The sequence below is a fragment of the Vombatus ursinus genome, unplaced genomic scaffold (assembly GCF_900497805.2).
Source record: "Vombatus ursinus unplaced genomic scaffold, bare-nosed wombat genome assembly UNPS02014798.1, whole genome shotgun sequence".
NCBI lineage: Eukaryota > Metazoa > Chordata > Mammalia > Diprotodontia > Vombatidae > Vombatus > Vombatus ursinus.
In genome coordinates this window covers 23,869,934-23,896,831 of record NW_020954576.1, presented here as the reverse complement: position 1 = coordinate 23,896,831, position 26,898 = coordinate 23,869,934, and the positions used below count along the sequence as shown (strand labels likewise).

Here is a 26,898-nt window from a genome sequence, read left to right as displayed (position 1 = left end):
TTCAGAAAAACCTAGAAAGACTTATGAAAAATAAACTGATGCTGATGAAGTGAGCAGAACCAGGAGAATGTTGTACACAGTAACAGCCACATTGTTTGGTGACTAACTCTGACTAACTTTGATAGACTTAGCTCTTCTCAGCAATGTAAGGTTCTAAGACAACTCCAAAAGACTTATGGTGGAAAATGCTATCCACATCAGGAAAAAGAACTATGGAGTCTGAATGCAGATTGAAGCATACTATTTGCTCTTTTTTTTTCCTTCTGTTTTGTTTTGTTTCTTCTTTCTTGTGGTCCCTCATATTGGTTCTAATTCTTCTTTACAACATGACTAACGTGGAAATATGTTAAAAAAAAAAAGTATGATATCTAAATGACAATTTTCAGAACCAGTTAATGAAGGACATTAGAAAGGGCTCCAAATGGGATTTTATTATTTTTATTTCATCAATTAAGAAATTGATTCCACTGTCTTTCTGCCACTGGATGAGAGTCATCTAGGAATTCACCAAATTCTTTTTGTTTATTGGGAGTTTTTACTTACTGATCCTCAGAATTTAAGAATATAACAACAAAATATAAATGTACCTTCATATTTAAATCACTGTCTGATTTTTAGATAACAAACATTAAGAATTTATTACATTATATAGTTTAGCTCCTTGTAAATAATACTCATGATTAAAACCAGTCATCTGGAATATATAGCTTTTTTCTATCAGAAAAATAATTTAAGTGGAGAACAAATACAAATATAGAGATATTTAAAATACATCTAATTTTAAGAATTTTTATACAAGTGCTCTGATATATTTTATTGTACAACACTTATCATCTTTAACAAAAACAATGCTTTTTCATCTATTTTCATCTGTTGCTATTACTTTTAATACACATTATATTTACAAAACTCTTAAATTAATAGATTAAGACAAAGCCCCCTTTTCAATACAACCATTTTTTCCACATTTAATTTTGAAGCCTTTTGGAAATTACTGGCAGTAACTATCATTTTAAAAATGCTCAAATATTCCAGAAGCTAGTTTTAACCTTAAGTGACATCTGAAATTATTTTTTTCAATAGATCCCTTCGTATAGTTACAAAAGGAATACTGACTATTTTCATAATAGCAACTGGGAAGCTGTAACTTTCTTCAATAACCAGTTACAAATCAGTCTCGATTATGAACAGTTGTTGAGATCCAACAATCTAACTTTTGTTTCTCTTCATGAAAATCTGTTTTAATGTCTAGTCTCATTTTTGAATGTTCTAGGATAACAGCAAAGAAAATAATCTCTTTTCCTCCTACCTGCAATGTAAATAAACTATGAAGGAACATACTCAAAAGATAAACTCTTAAAAGCAAAGAAACCATATTAAGATTTTCTCTTTTTGTGATTACAAACTGAAAATAGTACTATTAATATTTTTCCTGTACTATAAATACTTAAGAAGCAAATACAATGTAATTTATTAAAAATGTTCAAACTTTAAAATATGATCTAATTTATATAGAGATATTTTTGGAAGGAGGCAAATGAATCAGGGAGAATGAATATACATTGACTTGCCTTCCTGGTTACTCAATTAAGAAGTGTCTTCTTACCTTCTGAAAGCTTTAATACTATAAGGGTGGTTTAGAGAAGGGAGGCAAGTACAAACAGAAAGGATGTGGGTCAGATATATCCCTAAATCTTATCGTGGAGCTGAGAGTAGAATAGAAGTAAAGTAGAGGCTAGAACAGGAGTAGAACTGATAGAGAAGTCATAAGAGAATCACTATGGGGTGGAATTATTGGTTCTATTTGTAAAAATCACTGCTTCACTAACAGATAATCCTCCTAAATGCTCACTGGGAATTCTGCTCATTTAAGCATATATTAAATAAGTAACTGGTAAAGGATAAAATAAATTTCCTAAAAGTGTTATAAGGTTTTTGTTTAATAACATTTTGCTAAGCAGAATTTTATGCCTTTATTCATTCTGATTTTAAAAGGATCTGGTTTTTAAATGCCACAATATATTTAAGATATAATAAAATAATTATCATCAAAATATGTGTATGAATAGCATGCAATAAAGAGTTAGACATGGCCATAATAACAGGATGCATAACATTATGTTAGAAAGAACAACATAAACACTCCATTAGACTGTAAGCTGCTTGACAGCAGGATCTGTTCTTTGCTTTTCGTTTTCTCAGAGCAGTCATATAACAGGTGCTTAGTAAGTGCTAGTAGACTTGACTTATATAGCAATATCTGAATTATCTGGCAAGCGATAAAAGGATCCATACAAATGAATTTCCCCTTAAAGACCCTGAGTTTTAAAAATTTAAGCCATTTAAAATACAAATCTAAAATGTACACGTACTTAAAACTTTTTCAACTTCAATACACGTAGCATCAAGACACAATTTAACTATTTTTTGATGCTTGTCATCAATATAAGCAGTAATTACTGTGCTATGCAAACAAATATACCCCTGCACTAAATATATCTAAATTACTGAACAGTTTGGCCATTCTCTAGCTTTGGCTAGTATTTCCTGTATCAGCCGTTAACTTTACTATAGTTTGTAGGAACAACTTTATCCCATGCACCCACTCCCCCCACACAATCTACTGTTTAGCTAATGATATATTCAAGGTTTCCAAGGGAAACTAGATAAGCAATGAGATATTTTTTTCTAAAAGAAAAATACATTTCTAAATTAATCAGCTTTGACTAAGGGTTCCTTCAAGTCATGCCTAAGCAAGAAAGTAAATGGGTTTTGTGGATGTTATTTTTCTTTTGTATTCATAGCAGTGGTCTTGATAACTAAAGTTTCCACATATATGACCATCACAGTAAGTAAGGAACTTTTTAGTAGGAATACACATAGTAAAACTAGCCAGAAAATAAAATCTCTCTGAATGTTTAGTTTTATGATTACACCAGAAATAAATTAAGTAAAAATTATATCTATTCTGATATGTGATCATGTAAAAATATTTTCAATTTTTTATACTTGAGAGCAATATATTCATATTATTAATCATTTTGTTTTTCTTCTTAGAAGTAGCATAACACTGTGGCTAGAATACTGTACTAGTGGTTAAAAGTCTAGCAATTAAAACTCTTAGGTCTAACACTAACGTCTTTTATAATGTTATAAGGCTCACTGTATAATCTGAAAATGAGAATGACATGCTGGTCTCACTTATGGTACTTTGGAATACTTTATTAACCTTCTAATTTTACAGAAGAGGCCCACAAAAGTTATGTAATTTGTGTAGGTGTTCAGTGGGCTTCCAAGTTATTGGAAAAGAGATTATGTAAATACACATTTTAAGCACATAGTAAAAAAAAAAATTTTTTTTTTCTTTTTACCTCAGGACCATCTTGACATCTGAAATTCCAGAATTCCAGAGAACTGCATCTACTTTAATATTATTAAAAATGCTCAAACAAAAGCTACTTTTAACTCCAAACCTTGAGTGATGTCAGAAATTATTTTTGTCAATAGATACCATGATATAATTACAAAAGGGGTATCAATTACTTTCATAACAGCAACTAGGAAGCTGTAACTTTCTTAAACAACCAAAGTTATAAATTAGTCTAGGTTATAAATAATTTTAAGTGAGATCCAACAATCTAATTTTTTTTCTTCATGGAAATCTGATTTAATATATGAAAGCCTTCCAAATTTGGGCATCCCTAGGAAATCTCTAAATATATGCTTATATCTAAGAGATCATTTATAAATCTGACTATGCTAACTCAACACTTCTCTATTTGACTAATTTTGAAAGATAATTTCATTGTAACTTTCCTTTGACATCAACATCAAATGAAAGTCAAACCTTTATCATTCTGGCAGTTTGGTCAAAGAAACACTATCATGTGAACATTCCTAAAGCTTTGACTTCAAAGCAATAAAATAAAAGCACAGCAGTAACAGCAGCAGCAGCAGCAGCAAGAGCAGCATAAAACATGCAGTAATGTAAATAAAACATTGCAAAAAATGCAGCATAGAATGTTCTGCAACCACAGGCAAAAAAGATGGCAATGGGGGAAGCAGGAGTGGGATGGGGAAAGTACAACAATCTCTTACACGTCTGCCTTTGCTAGCTGGAATACAGGATGGAGAGCGCTTCAACAGAGAAAGGAGGAAAATGTGTTACAAAAATTCTCACACACAATTATCCTTAAAAATTCTAGTTAACAGGCAAATGATACATACACACACACACACACACACACACATATATATATATATATATAAAGAGAGAGAGAGAGAGAGAAAAGAGCCACATTTTATGCTAAAAACAAAACCATACATATTTGTCAGATGATTTTTCTAGGGGAAAAAAAGAACATATGCATAAGACAGTACAAAAACACCAGGAGGTTTGACAGACCAAGCTGGTGGCTCACAGCAGGGCTCTACACTGGACTATGAATACACAAGGAGACTTATAAAATACCACCATAAACCAACCACCTTCTTGCAACTCCATTTTTCTGGTATATTTAATACATTTAAATGGAAGGAATAGAAGTCTTCTTGATTTAGTCATGGTTGGCACTTGAATGTTTAACTGATTCCCATTAAGTGAAGGATAATTAATTCTGTAATTTGGCTGTTTAACTACCAAATACTAACCCTTTTCATAGATGATCCTTTGACTTGGCAAGTACTCAAAATTACTACTAAGTAATATCAGTATTTCAAAGATATGCCCCATTCTGGATACTCAAAAACAATAGTAAGAATTTCTTGAAATAACATCCAAGCTTGTAGTATATAGTGACATTCAAAGAGACTTATCTACCAATGTAATTTTATACATGTCTAGCATTTGCATTGCACTTTCGACTTTTTCCAAAATGTTTTTCTAGTTATCTGCACAACAAGCATAAGGGGGAGGGCAGTGATTATTTCTATTTTACCATTTTACAGATGAAGACTTCGACTAAAGCATGAAGGGAGAGATTAAAGTGATTTATCCATGGTTATTTAATAAGTTGATAGAAAACTAAAATTACAACATTCAATTCTCCTGATTTCCAGTAAGATCCTGTGCCCACCTCCCATTACTCCAAGCTTACTCTTTGTTGTTTATTTCAGATAAAGGCAAGAGGCTAATGAGTCCAAAGTTTCAGGTTCAATCCCTTCATGGCCTAGATACTTTCACATAAAGAAAAAAAATTCTATTCCACAACCAAATGGGTCTCTCTCAAATGCAAACTATCAGTTGAAAGAACTGTGAAAGCTCAATGAAAATGTATCCTTACTTCTACAATAACCTTAAGAACATGTTCTATTGAAGAGTCAGTAAAAATAGCTTTGAATATGAACAATATCACATTTTCTTAGAAACCTACATTATAACCCAAATCTGATTTTGCTTACAACTAAAAATGATAATGAATCATCTACAATAAAAATGCTCATCTTCAGGAAGCATCTGCTGTCTCTGGGTATAAGCAGCTGAATCCCAGACATCTATTTTTATATTTTCAATAGAAAAGGGCAAATTACATTTTTCCCCAATGGGGTAATTACAGTAAATCACAAAATACACGGTTTTATATAAACATCTAAATTAGTTGCCTACTAGATGAAAGAAACCAGTGCTTTGTCCTTATATGTAATTGCATCATTTAAAACATATATTTAGTATCTACAAGATCCTTTCCATCAGCACTTTAAGTCTAGAATATGGAATATCTTTTGATCACACATGTATAATTTGGGTTTTTGGTTTGTTTTTTTTTTGAGAATTAGTTAATGGATTCTAAGGATTAAATAAATGGTCTCTTACACATCTGCCTTTGCTAGCTGGAATACAGGATGGAGAGTGCTTCGACAGAGAAAAGAGGAAAATATTTTACAAAAATTCTCACACACAATTATCCTTAAAAACCATAAAACCATAGACCATTTTTTTGATAATTTACTTACAAAAAAAAAAAAGGTCTACAGTGCTATATTTCCATCACAGCTCATGGCACTTAGATCATCAATCAACAATTTATTATTTTGGATACAGTCGAGTCAAATTAATTGACTAGCCAAGGTGTATATGATAATGTTCAGAAATCTAAAAACCAAAGAAAAGCTGTACTGAAGGTATGGCTGGAGGTGAAGGGTATGAAGAGGAAGACACTAGCACTAGTTACACAGTCTCTATGTTTATATAATACTCTTATACTACTTAAAAATTCTACTGATAAGAGTTCATTTGTATTATCAAGAAAATATACTAGGAAGGTTAATGGTAGTGGCATTAGCTATATTATCCCTTAATGTGAATTTGGAGGGCATAAGAAAAGGTATGACAGGTAATTTTAGGTACTGTATAAGTGAAGGGAGAAGGCCTAAGTGGGGTCCTATAGTAGTTTTTGACAGCTAGAGGATAAAATCTGGGCACTAAATTCTCAGGAAGGGATGAAAATTAAAGGGTAATAGAGACAAACACGGCTTCTTTTTCAGTTTTATTGAAGTACAACCCTGATCCTGGCCCTACTCACAGCCCCAATTTCAAGCTACAAATGAATTTGTATCAGGTCACTACCACCACAAAGTATAAACTACTGGAAGCTCCTGTCATGGTTTGTTGGAGAAAACACATGTGGACTCGCATATAAACCTGGGAACACTTTCCAGAGCCTAAGATTAGCTGTGCATGAGAATATGTGGCATCATGTATAGCTAGACAAGAGCAGGTTCTAAGACACTAGGATGATGAAGCCTTTATGATCACTGCACTCTCACAGAAGACTAGAAAAAGTGTAAGTTACTCAGAGTGACCAGTGAGAGCAAAGGGCAATTCTATACTAGATAGACAGTCCAATTCTATTAATATCTTTCTACTAAGATTTTTAAAGTTCTTATTCCAAAGTTACTAATATTCCTTCAGATTTAGATCCTGAACAACCTTTTACAAGCAGCTGGGGTGGTCTTCTGTAACTGAAAGTTACTACAAAACTCATAGCTCTTACCTCCAACTCTACTCTGATTCTTAGCCACTATTGAAGCAAGAAGAAAATTGGGCATTTCCTACTCTGGCATGAATTAGCAATTTAGAGTAGCAGACAATATGAAGAACTTCCATAGACCTACTCCTACATCTTCACTGCTCGTTCTTCTCTTTCAGCTCCATCAATATTTCACTCCCTCAGCATAGGACCTAACTCAATTTAATGTTTGTTTCCATCTTTGAGGCAGGAAAAAATGCATACACACACACATTCTCATTAAAGATACACAATTCAAAATAGGGAAACCTGACAAACACTAAACATGAAAAGGAAATATTTTAACTAAAAATAATAGTCTATATTTTAATTAAACAAGAGCCATGATCTACTAGAACAATCAAAAGAAGTTTTTTTTTCTGGTTTTTGTTTTGAAAGATTCATAAATGGGGTGAAAAGTTGGGAGAGAAGAGAATTAACCTGAATTTTAAAGTTAGTATGTTTTGTGGGCCTCTAATATACATTGGGTAGATCCTCCATGAAGGACCTATGGACAATCATGGCTAAGAATCACATGGGATAAGAAGGAATAGATGGGTTATGATCTGTAACAGTGGAGAGATTACCTATATCCACGAAATCAGATCCAAATTAAGTATAGAGATAAGTCAATGCCTTGGACTGAACTTGAGCTAGCCACAAGACTGGGTAAGACTATCCAGAGATCATTCTCCTGTATCTTTGTGGATAATAGTGAAAATAACTGACAAAAGAGTATATTTCTAGTTTTTAAAAACTTATTTATGGATAGAATAGTAGCTATATAGAAACAGGAACAATTTTTAATTTACCTATATTTTCAGTATACCTGACTGTACTATAACCTTAAAATAGCGTTACTCTTTTAAGAAATTAAAAGTAGCAATTATAACATATAAAAACCTTTATACAATAATGTCAGTGTGAGCTGAGTAGTGACCCCAGATGAAGGCCAGAGGTTTGTTATGGCAAAAAGCAGCCTTGTGTATGTTAAAATTTGGTGACAGCAATGATCTTTAACATAGTAGTATATGTGTTGAAATCCTCTGAGAAAAGAATATGATGACCCTTTTTGGTGAGGGATGGAATTTCTAGCAAAGTAGACTGATGATGTGGTACCATACAGAAAGAAAGCTGAAGAGAACATAGGCTTGGGGAAGGGGGTGGAAGAAGATGGGGGTGGGCTAAATGAAACACTAGAAAAGCCTTAAAGGCAGAGTCAGAGGAAGCAAGAAAAATGTAGTAAAGGAGAATAGAACCTAGGATTACTTACACATATGGATAATTCAACTCAGGGAAATGATAATAGGCTAAAGGAAGGAAATTAAGTGTAAGCAGAACCTAGAAAGAAAATATGCTAAGCTAGTGCAGCAAGTATTGACCAGAACAGTGATTTCTATCAGAAGAGAAAAGGGATATACCTAGGGCCTAAACTAAAGAAAACAGCTTGACATAGAGAGTAGAACAAAATGGTGAACTAGGAGGAAGAACTGTGATCCCAAAAATTAAAGATAAAAAGAGATTGTAGACTGACAGACTGAGGATAGGGAATTCCTAGAAGGGTCAATGCTTGATGCTTTAAATTTGTGCCAAGCCAAATAACACCAGAGGGTTACTTTAACTCTACATATACCTCCCCCCACCCCCCATACCACACAGTCTCCTTACATAGTTGGTAAAGTTTGTTGCTCATTTCAAATAGCTGCATATGCTAAAATACAGCAAATCTGGGAAACAGAGCATTTCCAGAGAGGAAGTACTAAGTGGGGAAATGTTCTAAACACAATATCAGTTTTCAAAGAGAAGTCCCTACCACCTTCCCTCAACACTTTTTTACACTTGGTTGGTGGCAGCAGAAAGTTAATCCAAGTTCAGCAATTAGGCGAAGTACCAGAGCATTCCTTAATTTAGAGAGTACCTCTGATGGTGGTACCTTATTTTTGTCATAATTCTCTCTATAATTATGTTACAGAGACAAAAGTGTGTAGAGGCAGGAGTGAGGGACATAAGTTATAAAGAAAAAGAAAATTGCTATTTGAAGGAAAGGAAGCTTAAAGTAATATTTAAACTCTCTTCAAATGTTTTTAAGGGTGAATGGTACTTGTATTTGACTATTTTATAATTTAGGAGATTTAGCAATAATTTACATAAAAATACCATCATCATATATAGTACTTTTTAGTGGTACCCAAAATTATTCTTCAACACAAAAATAACAGCACATTCTAGATTAAACAAAAATGTGAAATTTTATATAACTATTTCAAACATACCAAGGCAGCCAGACTTTGTGTTGTTTAATAATAAAAAGATTTCTCATTAAGATATAACCACAATTAACATGCACTGATTATCATGTGCTAAGTAATTTTAAGAACACTTTTAGATCTCTGTTAAAATATAAGGGATATAGTATTTTAAGATTTTTCTCCTGATAAAAAGAGTCTATGTTTGACATGGCACCATCCCACTGCTCCCCCAACCCTCCTTAACACTTTTTGAAGCATAGCATTTTCAACATGATAAAAAAAATTTTTGTATTAAGGATTATTATATTATTTAATATGGAATATAGATAATTCATATGAGAAGAAATTATGTAAAAAGGATGAATGGTGCTTATCTGATGGGAGCTATCTAAATGGTTAAATCTATAGGTTTTATTCAGGAGGGAAATAATAATGCAGTCAATTTATATTGATTTACACGTACTAACTCAAAATAATTCAAAGTCCATTTCTACATTAAAAGAAAACTTTATTAGTAGCCTAAATTTCACTGTCCTTAACCTTTGTGCCACTTAATAGAATTAATAAGTCTTTAAAAATCGGTAGTTATGAACACCAAAACAAAATTTAAAAAAATATTTTAGGAAGAGGATTCAAAGAAGTCCAAGATTAATGTACAGGAAAGAAAAGGAAGAAGTAAAAAACAGAAATTAACACATATAATAAAAATACTAGTAGTGGTGATAAAATTAAATCAGCATTTCAGATCTGAGAATGATTTAAGGGGACCAGAATGAAGGGAAAAATGACAGATCCTCTGATAATCAAAGCATTTTAAAGAGTGTATTACTTTATTTTCATGTATAAGAAAAATGTAGAAACATTGTATACCCATAATTTATTCTACAATTCCTTAAATTGACTGCATTAATTTATAGAGTCTCCAAATCAATTCACTGATCTCTTTTACTGAGGGGTGCATTGTTTGAAGATGAAAGACTTACGTCATCCAAAAAATCAATCAGTGAAGATGAGGAAGAAGAAAAGGAATCCTATTTAACGAATACAGCAATAAAGAAATAGAAAAAAATGTATGAAGCAATTTGATAAAAATAAATAATAACTCCAATCTCCTATAACAATTAAATAAAATGATAAATGGCATTAATTCAAGAAAACAAGTGAACAAAGTAAATACTGTACCTTTTCTTACTCAAGAAATTTATAAATCCCTTTAACTACATCTAAAAAGTGGTGCTTTTTTTTCCCATGCCACAAAGTAATTAAATAATTTAAATATTATGTCCCAAATATCATCAAATATAGCACACTATTAAAAATAAAATTAAACCAGAAGAAAACATCTAAAGTATCAATAAAAAATAACCAGTATAACTTTTAGATATAATGACTCTCAAATTCAGATTTTCTCCATTAAATGTAGTCATTCAGCTCTAAAAGAAATGCTACTTCAGCTTACATAAAATTACAGTAGGACTGTTTACCAAATCACACTCTTTCCATTTTTTCTTTTTTCATTTCATGGTTTCAAGGTGCTAATGTATGATGGAATTATAAAGTAATAATGCCTATTTTTCCTTTTTGGTATCTCCAGTGCTTAGCACAGTGCCTGGCATAGAGCAAATGTTTAATAAACACTTATTAATTGATTGATAGTTTTTATATAAGTATAAGAAAATTTCAAAATAACATGAAGTTATAAAACGAGAGAAAAAGAAATTAAATGATTTTACACTTACTTCAAATTGATCCAGAGCAGAGGTAGGAGCATTCAAAAATGCCAAGAAAGAATTCTGTGAGTCTTGGTGCTTTACACCTAGAAGACAGCAGCAACTTTTTTTAAGCTTGAGAACAAAACTACTTTTCATGGATGACCTTTTCTGCCTGAGTTTGTTAAAAGACATTCCCAAACCAAAGTATTCAAAGATCATCAAAGTCCTGTGTACACACACTCAAACCAAAATATATTCAATACTAGTAATAATTTTTTTCTTAGCATTATATATCATAAGATCAGAGGATTTTGTGGGGTTTTTTCCTAGTACACCCATAGTAGGTTTTGTAATGGAATAATAGACATATCTGCCTTCACATAACTGCTTCTTAAGTTTCAAATTATCTCATTCCCCCCCTTCTCACTAAAATACAGAGCTTAAACAAAATTTCTGATCTTCTTGGGAGGCCCACAATATTTTCGATAAAAGGGGCCTTTCAACTGACTCAAATTGTCTGTGCTGATTTCTTCTAACCAACTGATATTTTTGCTTTGAAATATTCTTATGAAATGCATAGGATGGATCTGCTAATATAAACAACTTCTTATAAGAAAACAATGCATTTATTGAAATATTATATAAAACAATTCACTTAATTAGGCTTAAAATTTTTTTCAAGGTATTAGCCACTAGGTTACCTGTTCAGACAGAATGAAGAATCCAGATTATACCTTGTCTCAAAATAATTTTTAAAATAAAGTCTCATGCATTATTTTCTAAATAATAGCATTGTACTTAAAAAACTGAGTTTTAAAGTAAAGCATGCCAGTATCAACGCACTACTCAAAACATTACAAAAAATAGTCAAATACAATTTTTAGCACTTTGAATAAGTCATATTGTTTAAGAACTCATTTTACCTATGATTTTTCAGATACAATCTCTATGTTTAGAGATGCTGCACAAAACTGCATATTTATTTATCTTCATTTCTGCAACTGTTGTTATTTTGTTGCATTCTTAGACCAAATCACCATTAAAACAAAATTACATTAAAATGTTAAATTGGAACTAAATTACAGAGCACCACATAATGTCAGAGTTATTTTTTAATCTTTCTAAAATGGCTTAATGTATTATAATGTTTGGCAAACAACGTATCAAGACACAATGCGTACATCATGAAAGTCTTGGTGATAGGCAACAAACCAGAATTTTTTTGTAGTTCTAATCTGGGAAATGCAGACCACTATGATGACCACATTTATGTCTTGTCCACCTTTGTCTTCCCTTCACCAAGCAATCTCTTTTTATCCTCTCAAATTTTAACCAAGTCAGGAGCTATACCAGTAGGGTACTTATGGCTCCAAATCTGCATTCCCTTGCACCAATCACTGCTGCTGAGTTCTTTCTCCCTTCTCTCTCTCTCTCCCCTTCTCTCTCACTCTCCCCCCCTCCCCCTTCCACCCACTATTACAGTCAACAAATCATTCAATAAGTATTTATGAAACACCTGCAAAATTAGGAATATTGCACTGAGGGGATTATCTGTTGTACCTTCATTATGTGCATCTCTTTTCCCTATCTGTCAATCTTCTTCAGCGCATATAACGGATCAGAAATATAACTAACCAATTTTGTACTCAGGGCAGGCATCAAGGAGAATGGAGATTTGACTGGGGTCTGGCCTTAGAGGGAGAGGTCTGCCTAACTCCACAATATCATGAGTTTTCTAGGGTAAAGGGGTAAGAAGCTGTCTTTGGCACAAATTCACTATTAATGGGGTCCAGGAGGAAGGACAAGTACCCCAGAAATGGTGTTTTTGGCACCTTTCCACCGACCTTAGTTGTGCCATAGCAAATCTACTGATTTACAAATGTGCTATGAAAAGAAAAGTTCTTAAAGGCAATTATTTGGAATCAAGAAAACCTAAATTCAAATTTGACCTCAGACACTAGCTGTGTGACTGTGGACAAGTCACTTAACTTCTATATCAGTTTTCTTAACCATAAAATGGGGATGATAATAGCACCTATCTCTCAGGGCTGTGGTAAGGATCAAATGAGATAATATTTTGAAATGTTTATAAATCTTAAAGGACTAAATATAAATGCTACCTATCATTATTATTTTATTATGAATTTAGCATAATTTTCAATGGTTCTTTGCTAAAAGTATATCATCTACTGATGTTACATATTCATTTCAGATAGAAAGTGTTGTTTAAGTCTTATCGATGTTATGAAAGGAAATTCTAAGCAGCACATTTAAGAGAAATGCAAAACAGTCTCATTGCTCTTTTTTTGTGGCAGTCACAGTGTTTAGTGAGAAAAAGTAACAATTAAGGAAATCTCAGAGTATATATGACAGGCTCATTTGATGCATTTCATTCAATAAACTTGAGTAAAACATGGCATTCAAAAACAACTGTTCATTAGCTAATTACCCCCTTCTTTAATGCTTTGTTTTCTCATCTAGTTACTTTATGTATCACTTTTATCTTCTGAACTAAATTCTATGTTCCTTAAAGACAGGAGATGAATATTGTTTCCTTTGTGCCTCTAACAGCAGGTAGCAAATTTCTAGACATATGCAGATGACTAATAAAGACAAGTTAACTTAATAGTCTTCTTTTGTAGATATAATCACATATTCATATTACATCGTGCCACAGCAACTTAGAATATTCCAAAATGGAAAGTGACAATGGTTTAGTAACTTCAAATAAATTTTTTTCCAACTACAAAAAGCTGTTCATAGAAATTTCTATACTAATGAAAAGGAGTTCAAATTGGTGCAAAATTATATTTATTCCTACCATAAAAATAGATCTTATCAAGATAAACAAAAAACCCAGAATAAATGGCTCTGTGAAGCCAGTATTTCTCATACACAAACTATAAACAGTTTCTTATATAGTAAAATATATCCACAGTACAATGAGACCTGATTTATATGGACACCAGCTTCCATACCCTTTTCAGATTTAAGCTCCTCAGTCTCCTTTTTCAGTTTTTCAATTTCTGAAAGCAGTTCCAAGTTCTTCTTCTCTGACTCTTGCAGTTTGCTTAAAGGGGGGAAAGAGAGGGAAAAGAAAAAGATGTAATTAGCTACTAAATTCTAGCTATTTCCTCACTTAACCCATCATTCATATTACTGTCACTTGAAAGGCTTATTTAGGAATTTTAGACTAAAAACTAATATTGGCCAACTTGAATTGTCAAATAAAAAACAATGCCATGAAACAAAAGCATGCTTCAGATTCTGTTAGGACTTATTTAGGATGGAACCATAAAACTGCCTTTGTTTACTATTCTGAGGTTGACTCACATCAAACTCATATACCTTGAGTAAATGAAAAGTTTATCTTTACTTTGATGTACAACAGTATTGTTATATATCAATATTTTAATTGGCACCTCCACATGCTGTTTTGGATCACATGCTCAATAATGTTTTTCTTTTAAGAGCCATAAAATTTTAAATAAAGCATGTTTGACTCCCAGTTTAAATTTTAAAAAATTAAATATTCTATTTTTATGGGTTTGCTTTTCACACAAAAATTGAACTTACACACATACACACACACATATGGATTATATATGTATTTCCTCCCATTCCATTTAAGACACTTTAGATTTTTAATGGTCTACATTTAAGAAAACTGTATATTTATACAATTTACACTTTGACTATCAAATTTATTTCTTTTAATCCCTCCACTGTTCTTTTACAACTCATTTGTAGTAACTTATTCATAGACAAAATCACTGAGATAATTATTAATATTCTAAACTTTCAGAACTGTGCTGTCCCCTACTTTGGTGTTAAGCTTAGAGAGCCCTGGGAAATGGTTTTTTTCTTTGGCTTACTGAAAAAATAGATCCATGAATTTTAAATTTATGAAAGCTCTAGGTGCACTTGAAGTCTTTTTAAAAAGTATAATACAACACACACACACACACACGCACGCACGCACACACGCACGCACACATCCACCCTCCCCAATATTCTTTCCGTAATGGTAACTGGCTGTAAATTATAAAACAATATGATTCCAGAAAAATGATAATTTCAAGTGTCTGAAAGGCACATCTATGGCAAAAACGTGGTAAGAAGTTCAAGTAGCAAGAGTCATAAGTTAAGAGGTGGACAACTCAAGTGCTACACTGGTGCCCATTAAAATGCTAAAAGAAATAGAGGCCCTTCAATGTATTAGGCAAGATTGACTAGGAGGGATTTGTTGAGTTACAACAGACAGAAGGTATGGAAGTGCTGAGGGCTGTACTGATGAAGAGTCCAATCCAATCAAAAAAACATTTATTAAGCACCTACAACATGCCAGGTACACAATGTGCTAAGACACAAAAATAAAAACAGGTTCTGGACTGGAGAAGCTTATACTGCATTGGGGAAAGCACTTTAATCTAAAGCAAGCTATTTAATCTTTTGTAGAAACTAGTGTCTTTCATCTTTAGTTTTCTTTACTTTAAAAAATTAAAATTTGTTGACACATTTGAAAAGTTAATTTTTTTTCAATTAACCAACATCTACCTTCTCTCTCTCTTTCTTTCTCTCTCTCTCACTCTCTTCTAACCTAACCTCCTCTACCGAGAAAGAAATACAAAGCTCTTTTAACACAACTTGTTTTAACAATACACACTTCCCAACAAACACCCAAATAGGATGTCAACCAAATAAAAACCAGTGATCAGTTGTTAACAATACAAGATGGGTCTTCATGGGATTAACACTGACAAATATATTTAACCAGTTTTGTTGCCTCTCCATGTTGACTTTATACTGGTGCAGTCATTGAGTATCTCTAAATGGGATTACAGATATGCTGAAACCATGAAGTATGCAAGTAATCAATAAATGATTTTTAATGCCATCTTAAGGAAAAAAAGAAGGAATTAAGTGATCTTTTTTTTTTCTTTGTAAAGAAAAATGGCTTGATAGGCATGAAATTAAATGCATGTAACTAAGACCTCTCTTTAAATGCCTTCTCACAAACTCAGGAAGCAGTCCATTTGAACTGTATTACTCCATCTCACCATTCTGTTGAGATGTTTGATGCTTTCACTTTATTAAGCTCTTCTTGGATGGCCTGTTTGGCTTTAATTTCAGCATCCAAAGCTGACTGCAACTCCAACCGAGCTGACATATCCAGTTTTGCAAAACGGCGCATCTTCCAGGGCATATCCTAAAAACAATGCAATTGTGTTTCCAGCTACATTCTATTATATTTCCAACATATAAGACCTAAAATTCCAAAATTAATATGGAAAAACTCCAATAATATTACCTTTCTCAAATGATAAAATAGAAAAATAATCTGTAAAAATTATTACTTTACACTAAGCTCAAAGATAAGTTATTTATAAGAGAACAGGTTGATTTTTACATGAACATCTCATTAATTAAAATTTTAAGTACATTACAGAAATTATGTTTGATATATAAATTCTGAATTAAGGAGAAAGTCAAAGTATTTGATTTCTACTGAAATACTTTATTATAGGTCAAAATTTGGAAAAACATAACCTTATCAAAATAGTTTTCATGGCTTATTTTTCATCACCACTATTAATTCTTACATAAAATGGCAATTCCTTACTGTTGCTCTTGTACCAAGGCTGGAATTTCTCAATGCCTCCAGTTCCTCTGTCATTTTAGAGGCCAAAGCTTGAAGATACCCTCGTGCATCCTTTTCATCACTCACCCTAGCATATGAAAAACAAAAGACTAACGTGAAGACTCTTAAAAGGCTATATATTTAAATTGTGTAGCTCAATTACATATATGTTAAAAATCTAAAAAAGAAATGTGATAAATGATTGAACAATTTTGAGCTTTACCACAGAAAAAGGCCTAAATTATAGTACTTTTGTCTGGGAAAAGGCTTATTGTACCAGAAAAATTGAAACTTTGTGAGGGAATGTTTGGATTTCCTTATGATTAATAAACTAAAAATATTCCTTATAGTTAACATCGTTTACGTTTTCATTGATAACTTTTTTTACATCATCATGAGTTTCCTGAGAACTTCTCCTCCTCTCCCACAGCTATCCCATAAAACAAAAAGTACTTTTAAAGACAAAATAAAAGGAAAGAAAAAGAGGGAAAAAATCAGCACAATCAATCAATACATTGAAAAAATTCAAAAATGTTCCATGTGCATCACCAGAATACCCCTCCATCTTTGCAAAGGAAGGAGTGTCCTCTCATATCTCTTTCTTCCAGACATGGTTGATTTTTGTAATTTTACTATTATTTACTTTTTATTTCTCCTTGTGTGATTGTTCTATATATTCAAAGTTTTGTAGTCAAGATAGATACTACATTCTTGGCTCTGCTTACTTCATGTAGATCTTTTCATGCTTTTTGGTATACATTTATCATTTTTACAGCACAGAAATATTACATTACATTTGTATTACAATTAGTAAATAGTAAACAGTTTGTAAACAATTTGTTTACATCTTTTGGCCACTTACGTGTTGAGAAATGGCTATTCATCGTGTGTGTGTGTGTGTGTGTGTGTATTTGTTAACTGTCTACATACCCTGGATAATAAACTCTTATTAGAAAAATTTGATACAAAGATTTTCCCCCCATTCAACCACTTCCCCTTGTAGCCTAAGTAAATTAATTTTATCTGTGAAGAAGCTTTTCAGTTTCATATAATCAAAGTTATCTATTTAATTTTTTGTAATTGCCTTTAATTCCTTCTTTAGTTAAGAATACATTTACTACCCATAGATTTTAAAGGCATGTGACCTGTTTCTCTTCTAATTTTTTAAGAATATGATTTTCATGTTGGAATATTACATTAATTATATTTATATTAACATTGTTAATAATAAAGGGCAGCTAGGTGATGCAATGGATAGAGTGTCAGGCCCGAAATCAGGAAGACTCATATTCCTGAGTTCAAAACTGGCCTCAAGACACTTACTACTTACATTGATCCTAGGCAAGTCACTTAACCCTGTTTGCCTCAGTTTCCTTATCTTCAAAATGAGTTGGAGAAGAAAATGGCAAATCACTCTAGTATCTTTGCTAAGAAAATCCCAAATGGGGTCATGAAGAGTCAGACACAATTGAAGATGAGTGAACAACAACAACAATATTAAGGTCCCTTACCCATTTAGAATGTATTGTGGAATATGGTATAAGGTCTAAGTCTAATTTCTGCCAGACTACTTTGATGTTTTCCCAGTAGGTTTTTTTTTTAAATCAAAAATGGAATTTTTCCTTAGTAACTTCTATTTTTTACTTTATTGAATAGTGAGTTATTGAGTTCCATTGTTTCTAATGCTCCCTTATCTATTCCTTTGATCTACCTCTCTATTCTTAAACCATCAGGTGTTTGACAACTGCTGCTTTTTATTAGAGTTTGAGGTCTGGAAGAGCTACTTCCCCTTTGTTTCTAATTTTTTTCATCATTTCCCTTCATGTTCTAAAACTTTTGTTTTCCCAAGTGGATTTTGTTATTATTTCATATAATTCTATAAAGTATTCCCTTTATAATTTGATTGGTAACAACATTAAAAGTATAAATTAGCTTTGTACAATATTGTCATTTTTATTGTATTGGCAAAGCCTAGCCATGAGCACTGAATATTCCTCCAACTATTTGTTTTTTTATTTATTAAAAGAGCACTTTGTAGTTAAATCTATACAAGTCTCTTGTGTGCTTTAGTAGATCGGTCCCTACATACTTTATGCATTTTGCTGTTATTTGGAATGGGGTTTCCCTTTCTATTATTGCTTCTTGGATTTTGTTTTTAATATATATAGAAATACAGTTGTTGTTTTTTTCCTGTTCTTTAGTACCTTTATTTCTCATGGAACGTGACCAAGATTAGAGGTCTGAGTTTTCTCAAACAAGATTAGATTTTACAGAGACCAAGCTTGAGGCAACTGAAATGTTATCAAATACTGTGACTCACGCTATAAGTATCTTATATTCTCTGTGTTCTGAGACTAGACATGTTCTACAGAGAGTAAGCCTGTAGTAATGGGACTGTGATGTCTCCTGCAATAAGTATCTTCTCCTCTGAGGGTCCTGAAACTAGATGCATTTCTAGAGAGCAAGGCTATAGTAATCAAAATGTTCTCAGACAGAATGTCTCTTACCACAACTATCTTCTCCGCTCAGTGTTCTGAGACAAGATGCATTTCCCCAGAGAGCAGAGAGCAAAGCTGTAGTAACCAGAATGCTCTGAGGAGTGTATCCTGCCCCAAGTATCTTGTCTTCTGAGTGTTCTGAGACTACATGTACTCCCAGAGAGCAAGTCTGTAGTAATCAAAATGTTCTCACAGACACTGTCTCTTGCCACAAGTATCTTCTCCTCTGAGTGTTTTGAGACTACATGTGCTTCCACAGAGAGCTAACCTGCAGTAACCTGAATGTCCTCATAGAGAGTGTCTCTAGCCACAAATATCTTGTCCTGTGAATATATTGAGACTAGATGTATTTCCACAAAGAGCAAGGCTGTAGTAACCAGAATGTTCTCTAAAAGCATGTCTTTAACTACAAATATCTTGTTCTCTGAGTGCTATATAGTTGAGCTGACATTTGTTTTACCTTCTCCTTTGTGGAGGTGAGAAATCCCTGGTGTTATACACTGTACACATTTTCCAAATGCATCCGTCAGTTGGGCTGACCTTTTTTTCCCTTCCCTCACAGATCCTGTTTGAACATGCACACACAGGATCCTCAGGGATCAGTGATGCAGGGGGTTGGGGAGGGGACAGGGTAAAAAAGCAGGCATTCCTTGAGCTGCCTGCAGCCCCCTCTCCTGACTCCAGGGAATGGGGCCCTCAAACTGCCTCCTTCAGAGGCCTATGTTGATAGTTGAGGACTAATTTTGTAGCCTTCAACTTTGCTGAAGCTATAATCGATTAGTATTTTTGATGATTCCCTGGGATTTTCAAAGTATACCATCATATCATCAACAGATATAATTTTAACCTTTCTTCATCTTTGTCTTTAATTTTTTCTTTGTCTATATTTATGTCTTTAATTTCCTTCTTTTATTGTTGTTGCTAGAGAGTGAGTAACCTTGCTTTACTCCCTATTTATTGGAAAAAGATCAGTCTCTACTGAATATGAGGCTTACTTTTGGCATTAGAGATGTACTTTTTGCAATGTTAAAAAAAAAAAAAAGGTTCCTTTATGCCAGGCCAGCACAACCTGTGGCCCACGGGCCACTTACAGCCCATGGCCAAAGGATTTTGGGCGGCCCGTGTAAAATGTAGAGGAAAACATCCTCTACATTTTTCATGGGCCTCCCAAAATCCTTTGGTGTGCCTGTGGGCCGCAGGTTGTGCAGACCTACTTTAAGCGTACATTTTGTAGGGTTTTTAGCATAAATGAGTGTTATACTTTGTTAAAGTCTTATTGGTTTTCAATATGATTAATTATATTGAATGCTTTCCTAGTGTTGAACTATTCTTGCATCTCTGGTATAAATCCAATTTGTTCATAATGAATGATTTTTTGGATAAATTGTTACAGTCTAAAAGGATTTTGTTTACTTTTTTTTAATCTATATTCATTAAAGACAGTGGTCCACAGTTTAATTTCTATCTTTTATCATTTTCTAGTTTAGATAATAGGACTATATTTCTATCATAAAAAGATTCTGGTAGGGTCCTTTTTTTTTAATTTTTGAGAATAATTTGTATAGTGTGGCTCCTAATTGTTCTTTAAACGTTTGCTCACTTGGGCGTCTCTTTTTGTTTGCTGCTTGACTTTCAATTGTGAAGGGTAGTTCTCGAGTCCAAAGTTAGTTCTTTTCTTTGCTGCCAGAGGTTCCATTTTTTGAAGCTGCTTCCTGTTTACAGTTGCTCATTTTAACTCTCTTCCTTCATCTGTGTCTGGAAATTGTGTGTCTCTACTCTGTGTTGAATGTGGCATCTCCTATTGTTTGAAGAGGTCATCTGCCCTGACCATGTGGTGAAAGGAAATCTAAACCATCCCCAAAGCTACTTTCCATTTTGACTTAACTGTAGACCTTAGCAAAAGCTAGTTTTTCAAAGACAACCGGGGCATGGCAAATCTTCTACTATCTAATGGTAAGCAGGCCCCTCTAATTCTTTCAGGGAGAATTTCACACTTTATAAAAGCATAACACCTTGTTAACACATTAACACCTCATCACCTCTACAACCTATCCTTTACCTTCAATGATTTACATGGTTTTAACACTTAATTTAGTACCTTATTACCTGCCTTTACATCCTGGGTTAAGAAATCATGGACCAACTCCTTAGTTATTTAGGAATGAGAAAGGAATTTATAATTTTCATATTAATTGATATGATATGTGTAATGAATATACTAATAATTTAGTTTCTCAAGAGCTGCCTCTCTAGCTTGGGAGTCAGAGCTCACAATGTAGCTTAAACAGATAAATCAAAACTCTGACAATACTCACAATCACTAGACCTTAAATGAAGTGAATCAAAGATTGTAGAACCTGTTTCCGTCATAGAATTCTCATTCTGTACTTTAGGGGAGGTAGTCACAACCCCCAAAGACTTGACTCCAGAATTGTTGTACTGTGGGACTCATGGAGTTTCTTGTGGGAAACCACTAAATGATTGTTTGTAATCCACCTTCTCCAACTGTGATTTAAGTATATAATCTGTGCTTTTACTTCAACTAACAGAATATTCCTCACTCTGAAACTGATTAATTAAAAGACTGTGTGCTTACTGGCACTTTGTGTCTGGCCTGCTGTTTCGTCATTCTCAGGTTAGAGACTGGCTCAGTAAAATCCTGTTAACAGGAATTATAATTAATACTGATACAGTGCTTGTAGGCCAGTGTAGAACTGTGCTGGCATATCCAACAGGGTGTATTGCCACTGGTCTCTCTATTCTGTAAGGCAGGCCTGCATAACCTGCAGCCCGCAGGCTGCTTATGGCCTATGGGCCACTTGCAGCACACCAAACGATTTCAGGTGGCCAGCAAAAAACTTAGAGGAAAACATCCTCTACATTTTTCAAGGGCAGCCCAAAATCCTTTAGTGTCCCTACAGGCCTCACGGGTCACAGGTTGTGCAGGCCTGCTCTAAGGGGAAGAATACTGTTGGTACTGTAGGGTTTGTGGACAAATGTGTCGCATTCTCTGGACTTTAAAAGTTATTTTCCTGCATAGATGAGATCATTGTGACCAGGTTACAGATAGGTAGCATTTGAGATGTTGAATGCATCTCCCAATGAAGGATGTATAAAGTTCCACAAACATTTCTTTGAGATGGCAGAGTACTTCTCATGGACTTGGTAATTTGTTAACTCATTCAAAATATGAGAATAAGTCTCCTAATCTGGGAATAATCTGATTGGTTTAGGCTACTGTGGATATGAGCTTCTGACTTTTATGTTGTCCACTCATTTCAGTCATGTCTGACTCTTCATGACCCAATCTGGGGTTTTCTTGGCTAATACACTAGAATAGTTTTCCATTTTCTTCTCCAGCTCATTTTACAGATGAGGAAACTGAAGCAAATAAAGTTAAGTGACTTATCCAGGGTCGCATAGGTAGTAAGTGCCTGAGGCCAGATCTGAACTCAGGAATGAGTCTTCCTGACACCAGGCTCAGCATCCTATTTATGGTCCCCCCTACCTGCCCATTCTGGCATTTATACTATGACTATAAAAAAGAATAGGGAAGTCTGAGCTGAGAGTCAGACAGGAAGAAAGAGAAAGACCTTCAAGAGAACTAAGAATGTATATGGGGGGCAGCTAGGTGGCGCAGTGGATAGAGCACCAGCCCTGAAGTCAGGAGGACCTGAGTTCAAATCTGGCCACAGACCAAACTTGACACTTACTAGCTGTGTGACCCTGGGCAAGTCACTTAACCCCAATTGCCTTAAAAAAAAAGAATGTATCTGAGGTGATAATGGAGGGGGAAAAGCCTAGTTATATGCAGACTCCCAACCAGAACTGCTAATGGGTACATTAAAAAGTTAAGGGCAGAAGTGTGATGCAGTTATATATGCTCTAAACCAGGTATCCCTGAAGAGCCACATGCCCCAGTCTACTAGAAAGAAGAAGGGGAAGATTTCCCAGATCCCAAGTTTTTGTAACCAGCATGCATAGAAAGGAAGGTGTCATTCCTGGACAACATTAACCTCTTAGAAAAGAACTGAGCAGATAAGTTACCTTGGTGGCTTAGGTTTATCATTGGGGTGATTTGCTTCATTAGCAATCTCAAGTTCATTTTCTGTCTGGGACTAGTCCAAATCTTAAGGATAGTATTATAGGGCTAAAGCCTATGAAGGTTCCCTAGTTGGAAGGTGGGACTCACTGTTAAGGGAGAAGAAGTTTTGTCAGCTGTTTTTGTTAGAGTAAGTCCTTTGTGTGGCTTTGCATTTTCTGTAGGGTGAAATAAAGGTTGTTCTGTACCTTTTGTACATTGTTATCTTGAGTGCTTACACAGGAAAGAGGATCTTTTTTACCCACATCAGTGGAGATCCACACACAAAATTATATTCTGAGATTTTTAGAGGAAACTCAGTATTAGGGCAAAATGAGCCAGCTTAGAGAAATTCTCTAAAACACAATCATGTAACCCTTGAGCCTGGGGTTTGGGACCATGAGATATATACATATTATTTTATAGAACCTTGCAATGTAGCAAATAGGTGTTATTACTTATCTTACAGAAAAAGAAATGAAGGCTCAGACAGGACAAGTGATCACAGAGCTAGTACAGTGCCAGAGGTGGGATTTAAATCCAGGTCTGCCTGACTCCAAGTATAACATACTATCCATTATGATACACTGTTGCTCATTAACTTTTCAAGAATTTATTACAGACAGCTAGGTGGGTAACTGGAGTCAGGAAGACACTAGCTCTGTATTCTTGGGCAATCATCTACCTTCTCTCTGCCTCAGTTTCCTCTTCTATAAAAGGGGGATAATAACAGCACCTACCTCCTAGGATTACTGTGAGGATCTAATGAGAAAACACGTATATAGTGCTTTGCAAACTTTAAATCAGTATAAAAGTGCTAGTGATGATGATGATGTCATATATTCAAATAGAAAGTAAGGTCCTTGAAAACAGGATACACTGAGCCAACCACAAAGCCTCCTCATACAGAGCAGAGAGTCCAATCGATTATTTGTTGAATTTAGTTTAGTTTTTTTTTTTTCTACTAACCATTCACTCTCTCTAAAACCGTTAATGTAAGAAAATGTGTTATGAGTTCCTACTTGGAACATGTGGGTTCCTGTCCCAGGCTCACTGACACAACCAAACTCTGAGCACAGGAGTACCCCAGTCAGAGATAAGGGTCCTCATTCTCAGTATATGGGCAAGGCAGTAGACCTTGAAGGAAAAGTAGCAGGTAGAGCCTTTCACTGGATGAAAACTCAGTCATTACTCTCCTAATGCCTATGGCTGTGTTCAACCAAAACAAGAAAGAAGAAAAAGCAATGCGGACAGCATTCCTCGTGTTTGAGATGGCTACTTCACACACTAAATCTTCTTGGGGCCACAGGTGAGAGCTGGGTAACAGGTGGACACCTAAGGTGAACGAACAGCCCTGGAAAGGCTTCTGCAAGCCCTAACGCCAGAGGCACTAGTCCTCTCTATACACCCTATATACCCCAATGGCCACGAAGGTGGCTGAAGCAGGCACCGTGGGACACTTAAAGCTTGGTTAGACATCACAGACTCCAAGATCGTCCACTGCATTCTGGGTCATTGCCAGTCATCTTGACTTTTGTCCTGCCACTGGACTTTGATGACTCAGATAGAGAGAGACTTTGTGTAACACTACTTCACTTAAATCCGATTTATATGCAATTCAAGCCATTATCTGTGATGTCACTGGTCCTCTGAAAACAAAGGATGAACAACATGAGATTTGTCCCTTACTAGTCTGTGACCAGGTAGTGAGCACCAGATGGAGTAAGAGAGTTTGGCTGCAATGATTTTTGAGTCTCATGTTTATGCAACACGAGGGCAGTCAGAGCATGAACAAAATCTGTGTTCTTATCAGAAGGTCTGGGGTTTGACTGGCACCATGTATAGTAAAAGGGACACAATTTGGGAGAAGTCATAATAAACTGTGCTCTCAGATTCATCAGATAACATGTAATTGATAAGGCTTCTATACTAATACTGTCACCATTAGTATATGTCAGGTCCAGGGCCCGACATTCCCCCTCAGAATTATTTGATCTATGAGCTATAAAATGGATATATGTATTTTGGAAGTACTTACAGAATCCACATTGTTTGATTTTTTTTTTAATCTGTTGAGAAGTAGTGCGGAGAAGTGGAACACTGGACTTAGATTGTATGACTTAGGTCCAATTCCCAGAGTTGACACTTAATACTATAGTACGCCGGGCCAGTTTGCTTAACCCGTTGTTTCACAGTTTCTTCCTATGTTATATGGGGAGTAATAATACTTCACTACTTAATCCCAAGATTTTGAGAAAAAAACTTTGTAAAAAGTACTATACAAATGTGAGCTGGTATTATGATTATCACGTGATGTACCTCTACAATTGGGCTGTAAACTTCATGAGGGCAAGTGCATTTTATACTCCTTTACATAGAGCAAGCATATAATAAAATATATGAGGACTAACTGACTAGTCAATCTTTAAACAATAGCTTCCATGTGAAGCGGTTTCCTTGCATTGCTGATTTTCAGTGTATTGTTGTCCAATCTTTCCTAAATGACACTGGAAGACTAGAACCAGTAATGTGTGATAGCAAATACACACTCAATTTTCATTTTCCTTCTCTAATTTTTTTTTTTTTAGGCAATTGGGGTTAAGTACCTTGCCCAGGGTCATACAGCTAGTAAGTGTCAAGTGTTTGGTCTGAGGCCCCATTTGAACTCAAGTTCTCCTGACTTCAGAGCCAGTGCTCTATCTACTGTGCCACCTAGCTGCCCCTCTTCTCTAAATTTTTACAATGATTTTACCCAAGCTTCTTTCTTTCTTGAATACTCTTTTTCTCCTGCCCCTGCCCACTGTGGTAGCTACATGAAGGGAAGAGGTTCTAGGTTGTGATCAAACTCATGGTGTGTTTAGCATTCAAAATCCTATTAAAATTTCTTCAAAAGGAAACTAAGTTTTCTAGATACCTTAACACTGTAACCTTGGTTGCTGTTAAAAATTATATTCTCTGGACAGGTATATACATTGTGTACGTTTATGAACTGTTAGCTGCACTATATGGAACTCATCTGAAATTTCACATTCATAAGCCCACTCCTTTGTTTAGATATGGGCTTTGCATTTAAATAGATATCAAAACACTATCAATTCAACTAGGCTTCCTTAAAAAGGTACCATTTGTTTAATCACTTTTTATTTGGATTTTAAAATGAGATTCCTCAGTTGGTAGAAGAAAAGATAAATGAAAAACATAGTTTAAAGAATCAAAAGATCAGTAACTGAGAATAAACTACCAAAGTAATTGATCTATAAAAACATTTAGAAATAAGTGGTTTTTAGATAAATTCAGCATTAAGACAATGGGAAAAAAAGTGCTAGGGAGGAAGGGAAGAAGATTTACGTATTTCTATTAAGAGAATAAACATCCACTTGTTTTTCCCTATGTTTTATAACAACAGAGAAATTAGTAAAAGCACTAGGATTGGCAATTTAATAATACATTAACTTTAAACTTAGGTTGATTCAAATTACTACCCATTTACCAAATATTGAGAACTGATAAAACCATACCTAAAGTTAAAAAAAATTACATGTAACACAATATTATAATGAAGGAAAAAAATGATATATTCTCTTCAGCTACTTCTTTCTCTAGGCTTTTTGTTCCTTAAAGCCATTACAAACTTAACTTTTGGTCTTAGAAAGGGGTGACTAAATATTATTGATGTATTTCTTAAGTCCTAAAAAGTCTAACCTATACAA

At 34.2% G+C, this 26,898-nt stretch overlaps 1 protein-coding gene across 2 annotated transcripts in view; it reads right to left on the bottom strand.

The window, feature by feature from the left end:
- The window catches only part of LOC114049605 (serine/threonine-protein kinase MRCK alpha), a 410,500-nt gene that overhangs the window by 66,876 nt on the left and 316,726 nt on the right, over positions 1 to 26,898 (bottom strand). For both annotated transcript variants that reach the window (XM_027870865.1, XM_027870866.1), the window contains exons 18-21: positions 16,592 to 16,697; positions 16,029 to 16,177; positions 13,947 to 14,038; positions 10,996 to 11,072 (exon numbers count right to left, since the gene is read on the bottom strand). In XM_027870865.1, coding sequence (XP_027726666.1) covers positions 10,996 to 11,072; positions 13,947 to 14,038; positions 16,029 to 16,177; positions 16,592 to 16,697 — 424 coding nt within the window. The remainder of the gene's footprint in view (positions 1 to 10,995; positions 11,073 to 13,946; positions 14,039 to 16,028; positions 16,178 to 16,591; positions 16,698 to 26,898) is intronic.